Source organism: Quercus lobata, chromosome 10 (assembly GCF_001633185.2).
Source record: "Quercus lobata isolate SW786 chromosome 10, ValleyOak3.0 Primary Assembly, whole genome shotgun sequence".
NCBI lineage: Eukaryota > Viridiplantae > Streptophyta > Magnoliopsida > Fagales > Fagaceae > Quercus > Quercus lobata.
In genome coordinates, this window is record NC_044913.1 from 14213165 (window position 1) to 14224134 (window position 10970).

At 36.4% G+C, this 10970-nt stretch overlaps 1 protein-coding gene across 1 annotated transcript; it reads left to right on the forward strand.

The window, feature by feature from the left end:
- Window positions 1-9629: 9629 nt before the first annotated feature.
- On the forward strand, window positions 9630-10569 carry LOC115965701 (15.7 kDa heat shock protein, peroxisomal-like). The gene is made up of 2 exons (XM_031084994.1): window positions 9630-9898; window positions 10159-10569. The coding sequence occupies exons 1-2, from the start codon at window positions 9760-9762 to the stop codon at window positions 10446-10448; spliced, it is 429 nt and encodes a 142-aa protein (XP_030940854.1). The 5' UTR covers window positions 9630-9759; the 3' UTR covers window positions 10449-10569.
- Window positions 10570-10970: the final 401 nt, after the last annotated feature.

Below are 10970 nucleotides of genomic sequence, written 5' to 3' on the forward strand. Positions count from 1 at the left end.
TTGTAGAATCGATTACTATGAGTATCCATGAGTCATATCAATATATGTGAATTACACATTATTATAAAGTGGAGAAAACAAATAGTTTTACTCAATAATTTCTTTTTCTTTTTGAATATTCTCAATGTGACTTTGGAAATTATCACTCAAAAAACCTTCACATGAAAAAAGAAAATGTTAAGGACATGGAGATAAATACTTTGGGGAGTTTCCTTAAATAATTAATATAATATATAAAGACACACTCTAACCCAAAAAGCCTAAGCCTAATAGATACGTGTTCAATTATATTATATTAATTACTCATTTCTCTCATCATTGTTTAATATGGGACTCCTGTATACCCAACAGTCTCCCCCTCACATGTGAGTCTCTGCCGCTTTATGGGTTTCAAAACCTCTCTGTGAGCCATGAACGAGTCCTACTCATTCCCCCTTGCCTAATGAGATTTTTCCTTCACTAGTGCATCATCTATGCGCCTCCTCCACGTGTCAATCTCGCACGTCTCTTATCCTTCATGAGAACCTCACACCCCACTGTTGTCTAGCACCATTGGTAATAATACTCATTTGTTGGGCCTTTTTTCCAAGATCATTTGTGTGGGCTTTATGGGCTTGCTTGGTGTAATATACCATCTTGCTCCAACTGTGAAAGGGATCCATCCCCGCTCCATTTGCTAAAGGGCTCCAAGTAAGCTTGCCACCTTTTGCCCTGCACCACTATGGGCTCTAATACCACTAGTTGGGGAGATAAACACTTTGGAGAACTTTCTTGAACAGTTAATGTAATATATAGAGATACATTTTAACTCAAAAAGCCTAAGCCCAATGGATATATGCTCAATTATGTTATATTAACTACTTATTCTTCTCATCATTATTCAATATAGGACTTTAGTATATTGTAGGAATCAAAATTCTACCAACAATAGAGGTAGGCATCAACATATCAAGGAAAATAAAAATAATAGTAGTTTCAAGTATCAAACTCAAGTACCAAATGGAAGGAATACATTTAAGGGTAGTGTTCATTGGTTAGCTAAATCGATAATGAGGATTGAGGTGTTGTATATTGGTTTTTAGGGGCTTAGGAGGTCTTACATGTTTGTGTTCTAATGGTTCTTGATGATTAAAAAGATGCAAATTGATGTTAGATAAAGCTAGGGTTGATGGTTAAGCAATTAGGGTTTTGGATTGTATGTAGGAATTGTATGAAAGATAGATTTAAGAATGGAATTACATGTGAGTGCTGGATGAGGGGAATGGTTGTAATCCCTTTGAGAGAGTTACTTTTTCTCAAATGAGATCACTTCTAAGGTATCTTGACCTCCAAGCAAGACTACAATAGTCTAAGGATAAACAAGTTTATTCTATCTCATTCTTATCAAATGAGGGATAACACTTTTCTATTTATACAACTTAACATCTAATTCTATTTGGCCACATGTGGCTCTCTCCTATTGGGTGGCCTTTCTAGTAGATGTTAAAGATGGATAATTGTATATTTAACTAGTGTTAAATAAAGTCTAAATAGGGTTGTCCAACCAAAACTCAAAAAATCCATCCTTTTCATCAGAGCCATCAAAATTGGAACTGACTCGATCTGAGTAGTGTGGTGGTCAGCAGTTGGTATGTGTCTTCAACACCTGATATTGGCATGCTAAGTGACAAGTTTCACTATCTAAGACTCGAGAAACTCGATTTGACCTAAGACCCCATTGTTCTCCCCCTCCCCTCACCATGAGCCACTTTCTTCAAGTTTTGTTATTGTTCATCGTAGATTCGGAGAGATCTTCACCAAATCAATGGAGATCTCTACAAATCTATTGAGATCTCAACAAGAACTAGTGACAACTTGGTCAAACCTCTTGAGTTCCATAGTGTGATGACAATGACATCGACATACACCATGAGAGAAGCAACTTTGATGAACTCAACCAAAGGGATTACAAGGCATGTGGTGATCAATTTCAACATAATCTATGGTTGGCAAAAAGGTCTAGAACTTCAACACCCAAAGTTGTTAAGTCAAGTGGCAGGAGCACCTTAAACCCAATCCAACTTGAACAGTGAGCACCCTTACTCCCAACAAACACGCATGTACTATTTAATTTGTGCATATGCTAGAACTTATCAAGTCTAACTAACTTTTATTATTTAACCAAATTATATAAGAGAATTCTAATGTGAGCTCCAATTCAACATGCTTCTAACATGTGTCCTTAGTCCTAGAGATTGTTGTGTCAATTTGGAAGCAAAGAGGTTCTAGGTTGATAAGCACTTAAGGTGTCAAGGAAGTGTCAAAATGAGGCCTCCATCTACTGATTAGAAGGCTAGATTCTAAATCTGACTTAAGTGCTAATCGCCACTTTATGCTGAAAACTCTGTGAATATTTGTTTGCACTATTTTGCTCATAAAAGTACTTCCTCCTTTAAAGAGATATATTGTCTATGTTAACGTGTATAGTGTTGTGGGCTTTAGGCCCAACTAGATTACTTGTATAGCACACATTCTTGTACTACACTCTTACTTGTATTACACACATATGCCTCCTATATAAAGACACTCATGTATATTCTTTTACTATGAAATACAATACTATTAATTTCAGTATTTCTAACATGGTATCAAAGCCATTGCTTTGACCTTTCTTAGCAATCTTGTCTTCATTGGCATTACTCCATTCTTAACATCACTTCCGCCGTCACAACAGTCGCCACAGCCTCTTGCCGTTGAACCTCTGACGTCTTCCAGCTGTTGTCTTTAGGTTCTGAACCTGCAACCGCTACCGTTGAGGAGTCCTGCACCGCACAAACCACTACACGTGTCATCACCACCGCAAATGTTGCACCGATTATGTTTCTGCAGGTATCACTGAGACCATCTTATGCTGATCTACACATTGGTGGAAGCCTCGCAGACATCATCGACTGCACATGTTGCCCAAAGTTTCTACGTCGAAGCTCACATGCCCCACGCACCGTCATCAACTCTAAGCTGACGTCACCTGTGACATCATCATTGCCACGTTGGCCCTAGCTTACGTCAACATCCAGTCATCTGCTGACGTTAACGCCATGTCATCTTGCTGATGTCATCTCCGCTAACCGTTGACTGAGTTGACTTTGATTGTTGACTATTCCCTAGGGTTGACTTTTGCCGTCTAGGTTCACCTTACCCAGTTTTTCACGTAGATTTTTTTTTTTTGTAGTCTGTTTTTGCATATTGTCTCTAAATGGATAAAAAAGATATTTTTCTTCCTCGCCCTATCAACACTATATTGGAGGGGAATAAGAATTACTTATCTTGGTCTTAAGCTATTCACAATTTTCTTAAGAGTCGCATGCTCTAGCAATATTGTACTGGTGCAATTACTATTCTTATCAAGGGGGCAAGTGAAGAAGATGTTGCCTTCTTCAGTTGCATGATTGAATGGGATAGTCACAACCACATGATCCTCACATGGATTCGGAACACTTCCATTTCTGCATCTCCAATCTGTTGGGCAGCTTTGATGATACAAAATCGATATGTTGGCCAAAAGGTACTCCACTACTCACGGATCCATGAAATATCAGTTAGTGGTTGAACTACATCAACTCAAGCAAGAACCAGGGCAATCCATCAATGACTACTATGATCAGCTTCGCTTCATTTGGGACCAAATTGACCTTTCTGATCCAACTTGAGCATGCTCAAAGGATGCTCAGCAATATGCTACCATTAGAGATGAATTTCGTCTCTATGAATTCCTGATGTCACTTCACAAGGACTTTGAGCCCATCTGAGGTTAGCTTCTTAAAAGGTACTCCATTACTCACAGATCCATGAAATATCAATTAGTGGTTGAACTGCATCAACTCAGGCAAGAACCAGGGCAATCCATCAATGACTACTATGATCAGCTTCACTTCATTTGGGACCAAATTGACCTTTCTGATCCAACTTGGGCATGCTCAAAGGATGCTCAGCAATATGCTACCATTAGAGATGAATTTCGTCTCTATGAATTCCTGATGTCACTTCACAAGGACTTTGAGCCCATTTGAGGTCAGCTTCTTAATCGCAGTCCTCCTCCCTCTCTTGATACTGATGTAAACGAGTTGGTTAGAGAAGAAACTCGTCTTGCAACCCTTCAAGCCTAGAATAAGTTTAATGTTTTGGCTATTACTCCTTCTGCTCTACCTATAGAGCAACCTCAGCAATCAGGTGATTCCTCTGGCTCTAGCAATCGTCGCAAGCAGACCAATAAAAAGTTCTGTAACTATTGAGACTTGTTACTATCGCAACAAATCTACTGCTGTTGTTGCTAATACTGAGCCTACTCCGTTGATGCCTTCCATTTCAGCTGAGTCTTATTCTTCTGGATCCACTATCAACCTCTCCCCTACTGAACCACAGGACATCATAGCTCAGGTTGTTTGTATGGCTGGTAATGCATCTCTTTCCACTGCTCTCTCAGTTTTTCCCAGTAAGTCTCAAACTTGGCTTTTTAATTCTGTCTATTGCAATCACATGACACCTCACTCGTCCTTATTCTCCAAACTTAACCCTGCATCACATTCTCTTAATATTCATATAGCTGATGGTTCCACCATGCATGAGAATAGTCTAGGTTTTGTTTCGACCTCCAACATCTCTATTCCTAGGGTCTTCCATGAACCTGACCTATCTTATAATTTGTGCTCTGTGGGACAATTAGCTGAACTAGGATATCGCCTTATTTTTTACTATTCTAAATGTATTGTGCAGGATCCGAGGAAGGGGCAAGAGTTTGAGACCAGTCCTAGAGTTGGGCGTATGTTTTCTGTGGACAATCTTCATCTTCCACCTGTTGCTCATGTTTCTGTTGCTGCTGTGGTTTCTTCCTTACCTTCTCTCGCTCTTTGGCATTCTCATCTTGGTCATGCACCATCTTCTATGGTACAACAATTAGCTTCTAAGGGTCTATTAGGTTCTGTGTCCAAAGACAATTTTGATTGCACTTCATGCTAGTTAGGAAAACAGTTAGCTTTACCTTTCAATAATAGTGAATCTATCTCTAATAATATTTTGAGTTAATTCATTATGATGTTTAGGGACTTTCTCCTATTGCTAGTATTGGTGAATCTTAATATTTTGTTATTTTTATTGATGATTATTCTCGTTATAGTTGGATCTTTTCTATGAAATCTCATTCTAAAATTTTACCAATATACAGTAATTTTACAAAAATGGTTGAAACACAATTCCCCAAACATATCAAAACTTTTTGATCTGATAATGCTCTTGAATATACTCAATATACTTTTCAAGCTCTATTACATTCCTATGGCACTATAATCATCTAACTTGTCCAAATACCTCTCAGCAAAATGGTCGAGCCAAACGAAAATTTTGTCATATTCTTAACACTGTTCATGCTCTTCTTCTTTCTGCCAAAGTTCCTACCCCATTTTGGGGTGAAGCTATTCTTCATGCTGTTTATGCTATTAATCGCATTCCAAGCACTGTCATCCATAATCAAACTCCGTATGAGCGCCTTTTTGGGTCACCCTCTGACTATCATCATCTGCGCTTCTTCGGATCTGCTTGTTTCGTTTTTCTTCAGCCTCATGAGCACAACAAACTTGAGCCTCGATCTAAACTTTGTTGTTTCCTTGGTTATGATGAAACTCAAAAGGGGTAACGATGTTATGATCCTGTCTCTCATTGTCTTCGTGTTTCCCGTAATGTTGTCTTTTGGGAACACCGCTTGTTTGTTGAATTTTCTTACTTTCATTCTTCCCTGACTACCTCCTCTGTTTTAGAAATCTTTCCAAATGAGTCTCATGTTCCTTTTACAAATACTCTTGATCTTCCTTTGGACTTCTCTATCCAACCTCCAGATATTTTTAATGCTTCTCCTAGACAGGTCGAAGATGAATAGGTTGATGACGAGCTGCCCCACCTTAAGCTTGGATCCCCTGCTCCTGCTCTGCCTAAAGATCCTCCACAAGACATTCCACCTCGCCACTCAACTCAGGTAAGATCCATTCCTGCACATTTACTTGACTATCATTACACTGCCTTTGCTATACTCCACGAGCCTCACACCTATCGTGAGGCCTCCACTAACCCTTTATGGAAGATTGCAATGAAAGATGAACTTGATGTATTAACCAAAAATCATACTTGGGATCTAGTTACTCTCCCTCCTAGACAATCTGTGGTTGGTCATAAGTGGATCTATAAAATCAAGACTCACTCTGATGGGTCCATTGAGTGTTACAAGGCTCGTCTTGTTGTAAAGGGTTTTACATAGGAGTATAGGATTGATTATTAAGAGATCTTTACTCTAGTTGCTCGTATCTCATCTATTTATGCCCTCTTAGCTGTTACCGCTGCTAGTAAATGGGATCTTTTTCATATGTATGTTAAAAATGTCTTCCTTAATGGGGATTTAAGTGAAGAAGTTTATATGCAATCTCCCCCTAGTCTCTCTGTTGAATCAAATAAGGTTGTCGCCTTCAACGTACACTTTATGGCCTTAAACAAGCTCCACGAGCTTGGTTTGCAAAGTTCAGCTCCACCATCTTTCACTTGGGTTACACTACCAGTCTTTATGATTTTGCCTTATTTCTTCTTTGCACTGATAAAGGCACCATTTTGCTTCTCCTATATGTGGATGATATGATCATAACTAGTGATGACCTTAGTAGCATTCAAGAACTCAAGGATTTCCTCAATCAGTAGTTTGAGATGAAAGATCTTGGACATCTCAACTATTTCTTGGGTCTTGAAATCACTCATTTCACACATAGTCTTTATATTACTCAAGCCAAGTATGCGTCTGACCTTTTGTCTCGAGCTGGACTCACTGACAGCAAGACTGTTAACACTTTAGTTGAACTTAATGTGCATCTGACACCCTCAGGAGGGAAACCATTGTCTAATCCCTCTCTTTACAGAAAATTGGTTAGCAGTTTAGTTTATCTCACAGTTACTCGTCCAGACATTGCCTATGTTGTTCATCAAGTGAGCCAGTATCTGTCTGCTCCACGATCGACTCACTTTGTTACTGTTCTGCACATTCTTCGATACTTGCAAGGTGCTCTCTTCCATGGCCTTTTCTACTCAGCTCAGTCTCCTCTTGTACTCCGTGCATTCTCTGATGTTAATTGGGCAGGAGATCCCACTGATCGCAGGTCCACTATTAGTTATTGTTTTCTCTTTGGTTCTTCTTTGATTTCTTAGCGAAGCAAGAAACAAACCTTTGTGGCCCGCTCCAATACTAAAGCAGAATATCGTGCCCTTATTGATACCACATCTGAGCTTCTTTGGCTACGATGGCTTCTTAAGGACTTAGGTGTGTCCACATCCTCTGCTACTCCTCTTTATTGTGACAACCAGAGTGCCATTCATATTGCTCACAATGATGTCTTCCATAAACAGACTAAACACATCGAGATTGATTACCATTTTATCCGTTATCATCTTGTCCATGGTGCTCTCAAGCTCTTCTCGGTCTCCTCTAAAGATCAACTTGCAGATATCTTCATCAAGTCATATCCTAAGGGACACCTTCGTGATTTGGTTGACAATCTCAAGCTGGTCTCACATCCACCTTGAGTTTAAGGGGGGTTGTTAACGTGTATAGTGTTGTGAGCTTTAGGCCCAACTAGATTACTTGTATAGCACACATTCTTGTACTACACTATTACTTGTACTGCACACATTTACCTCCTATATAAAGACACCCATGTATATTCTTTCACTATGAAATACAATACTATTGATTTCAGTATTTCTATCGGTCTAAATTCTAAAATCCTAGATTTTACTCTTTTAATATAGGCACATCCCACCTGAATGGCCTTCTAAATATAAGATCCATTTCTGGAATTTGGATAGTGTAAACTAGATGAATTGGAAAAAATGCTTGAAACTCTTTGTAGACTTTGCTACTGCCTTTCCAACTACAACAGCCTTGTAAGACACTATATTCATAATTGTCTTTGCAAATAACGCAGCTCCAGGGATGGAGCTAAGCTTGGACTATGGGGGCGAATGGCCCCCAATTTTTTTTATAAAAAAATATTAGTATATATATAGTTATTAATTTTAGCAATTTTGTTCTATAAATTTGCACTTTGCCTCTTTAACAATATCTTTAATTCTTTTAAGAGTAATGATATAACCACAAAATTTTCTACAATATTTTTACAAATTATTGAGATAATAAATTCTTATTAGTTTGCATTTAGGTCTACCACTTACATTACTTTTTTACTTACTAATGACATTAGTAATTTATAATAAAGTTTGTAACTCTAACATTTTTCTACTTTTAAAAGCCTAAAAAAATTATAAGTCCAAAATCTAAAACAAAATATACAAGCCAAAAAAAAAAAAAAATCCTAACCAACAAATTTTACCAAAAAAAACCCAGTTTTTTAAAAAATTTTAAACAAAATAAATTTATCCTTACCGAGCAGTAGACACACATAAAATAAAATAAAAAATAAAATAAAAATAAAGAAAAAGCCTTTAGGGCACTGTTGTTCTAACTTCTAAAGTTTCACGTGAGAAGTTGTCCAGGTTAAAAAACAAGAGTTCAGTAAAAAAATAAGAAATTAAAAAACAAGAGATAAATTGACACCAAGATAGATTCGGACTGTTCGTTTCTTTCTTTCACTAGTCTGAGTTGACGCAAATTATTATTGAACGAGGCCCAGTTCAAATTTAATAGACCAAAACATCTTCAAAGCCCAAGCCTAGAATTTCTCGCTAGGTCAAACAGGTGATAACATGGAAATGTAAATAACAAATCTATTGATACAAATTTTTCATAATTGTTTGAAGTATTTTCTGCGACGATTTTTTGCTTATTAAGAGTGATGTTATTTGTGAGTTTATATGAAAATGATAATTATTTTAATCACAACTTTTCACTTTAACCAATTGTGAGGAAAATAATGATTCTTTTTTTCTTAATTTCTAAATGTGAAAATATTTTTATTTCTAGCATTTCACAAATATGATATCATTTTTTATAATTCAATAATTATAACAATAGCAAGGAAGGTTATGAATCATAATTCTCTTTATAAAAGAAAATAAACAATATCATTAAATTATAATGCTCTTCAAATATAAATAATTTTTTTTAAGAGAGTTTCAACCTAATTATAACCTTTTCTCATCAGACTAAGATACCAATCAGTTTTTGGTGTAAGCGAGAATTGAAACATAGATCTCTTATTCAACCATCAGAAACTTTAACAGTTAAGGTAACTGGAACTCGCCTAATATAAATAATGTTGATTGTGTATAAATGACAGATATACAATTTTCTATTAAAAAAAACTTTAAATACAAAAAAATTAATAAATTTATTTATTAAATTATTACTTACATTTATTACTATAAAAATAGCTTAAATAGTAAAATTTATAATTATTTTAATATTTTTCTGATACCCACGTAATCCACATGTACATAAAGTAATTAAAAATGATTTTTTTAAAGATTTTTTTTTTTTTGAAGTAATTCAAAATGATTTTTATATAATTTTTTTTTTTTTTTTTTTGAAATAACACAAGTTGGATCATCATTTTCTCCAAAGTTCTAGACAAAGCTAGAGGCTAAAACAAATTGCTTCTTATATCCAATTTGCTTCTTAGACCCACGGAACCTTCTGGATTCTCTCCGTTACACCTAGAAGCTAAAACAAATTGCTTCTTATATCCAATTTCAGACATATCTAAGCCAAAGCTAAACTCTTAAGAAAATAACACCATGGCTGATGCGTTTTTTGGGTACCCCTTCAGGCGCTTCTTCTTGAGCCCTACGATCTTCCGTGAATGGTCAGGATCGACGGCCCTCATGGACTGGCTCGAATCCCCTAATGCCCACATCTACAAGATCAACGTTCCAGGTAACACCACTGGACTCTCTCATTTCATTTGGGTACTAAGCATAATTGAATCATTGTTATTCATATATTCTCCCAATCTTTTAATTCTCTTTGCTTTTTAATTTTTCAATTTCAATTTTCAACTGGGTTTTTCTTATTTTGCAATTGTCTCACCTTTTTGAGAGGAAAATTTTTGTGAGTTTGTAAGAGTTTTCAATTTTTTTTCAAATGGGTTTTGCTCAAATTATGGATTTGGACTAAGCGAATTTGTGTGTGAATAGGTTACAGCAAAGATAACATAAAGGTGCAAATAGAGGATGGTAACGTTTTGCACATAAAAGGAGAAGGTGGGAAAGACGAGCAGCACAATGCAAAAGACACTGTTTGGCTTGTAGCTGAGAGAGGGACAGGAAAGGAAGAGTTTTCTAGGGAAATTGAATTGCCGGAGAATGTGAAGGTGGATCAGATTAAGGCCCAAGTAGAGAATGGTGTTCTCACTATTACTGTCCCAAAAGATACTACCCAAAAGTCATCCAAAGTTAGAAACATCAACATTACTAGCAAGCTTTGAGTTTTAAGGCTTGAGCTAGAAGCCCAGAATGATGGTTTGAGAATAATAGTGGATGGTCTCTAAAATGTATAATGTATGGGATATTATGTGTAATAAAATCGACTCCAATAATACCAATGACGTCTTTTCTGGGTTCAGATTGCCTTTCTTCATAAACACTTCTATCTTTCATAATCCATGCATATTTATCAAATGGTAGAGGACTTTTATACATGAGTCTGATCCTACTTTGGTATAACAAGGATGCCGTTTCAGAGGATACCCTTATATGATAAATACTACTGTATACACAAAAAATTTGACACCCTTGTATGATTAAGGGTCGGGTTAACATGCGTCTTAAGGGCGTATTAATAAAATAAAACAAACATTAATAAATTCTTATAATTAATATTACTGTATACACAAAAAATTTGACATTCTTTTTAACGTCGGCTGTGTTGGTATGCATTTACTAGATTTTTATTTTGACCCATCAATGATATTACTTTTTTATTTATTGCTATCCATTTGCCACACATT

Bases quoted from the DNA above. Each gene is read 5' to 3' on its own strand.
- LOC115965701 (XM_031084994.1), top strand. From the start codon at position 9,760: ATGGCTGATGCGTTTTTTGGGTACCCCTTCAGGCGCTTCTTCTTGAGC. The intron at 9,899-10,158 runs GTAACACCACTG...GTGTGTGAATAG, and splicing joins CTACAAGATCAACGTTCCAG to GTTACAGCAAAGATAACATA.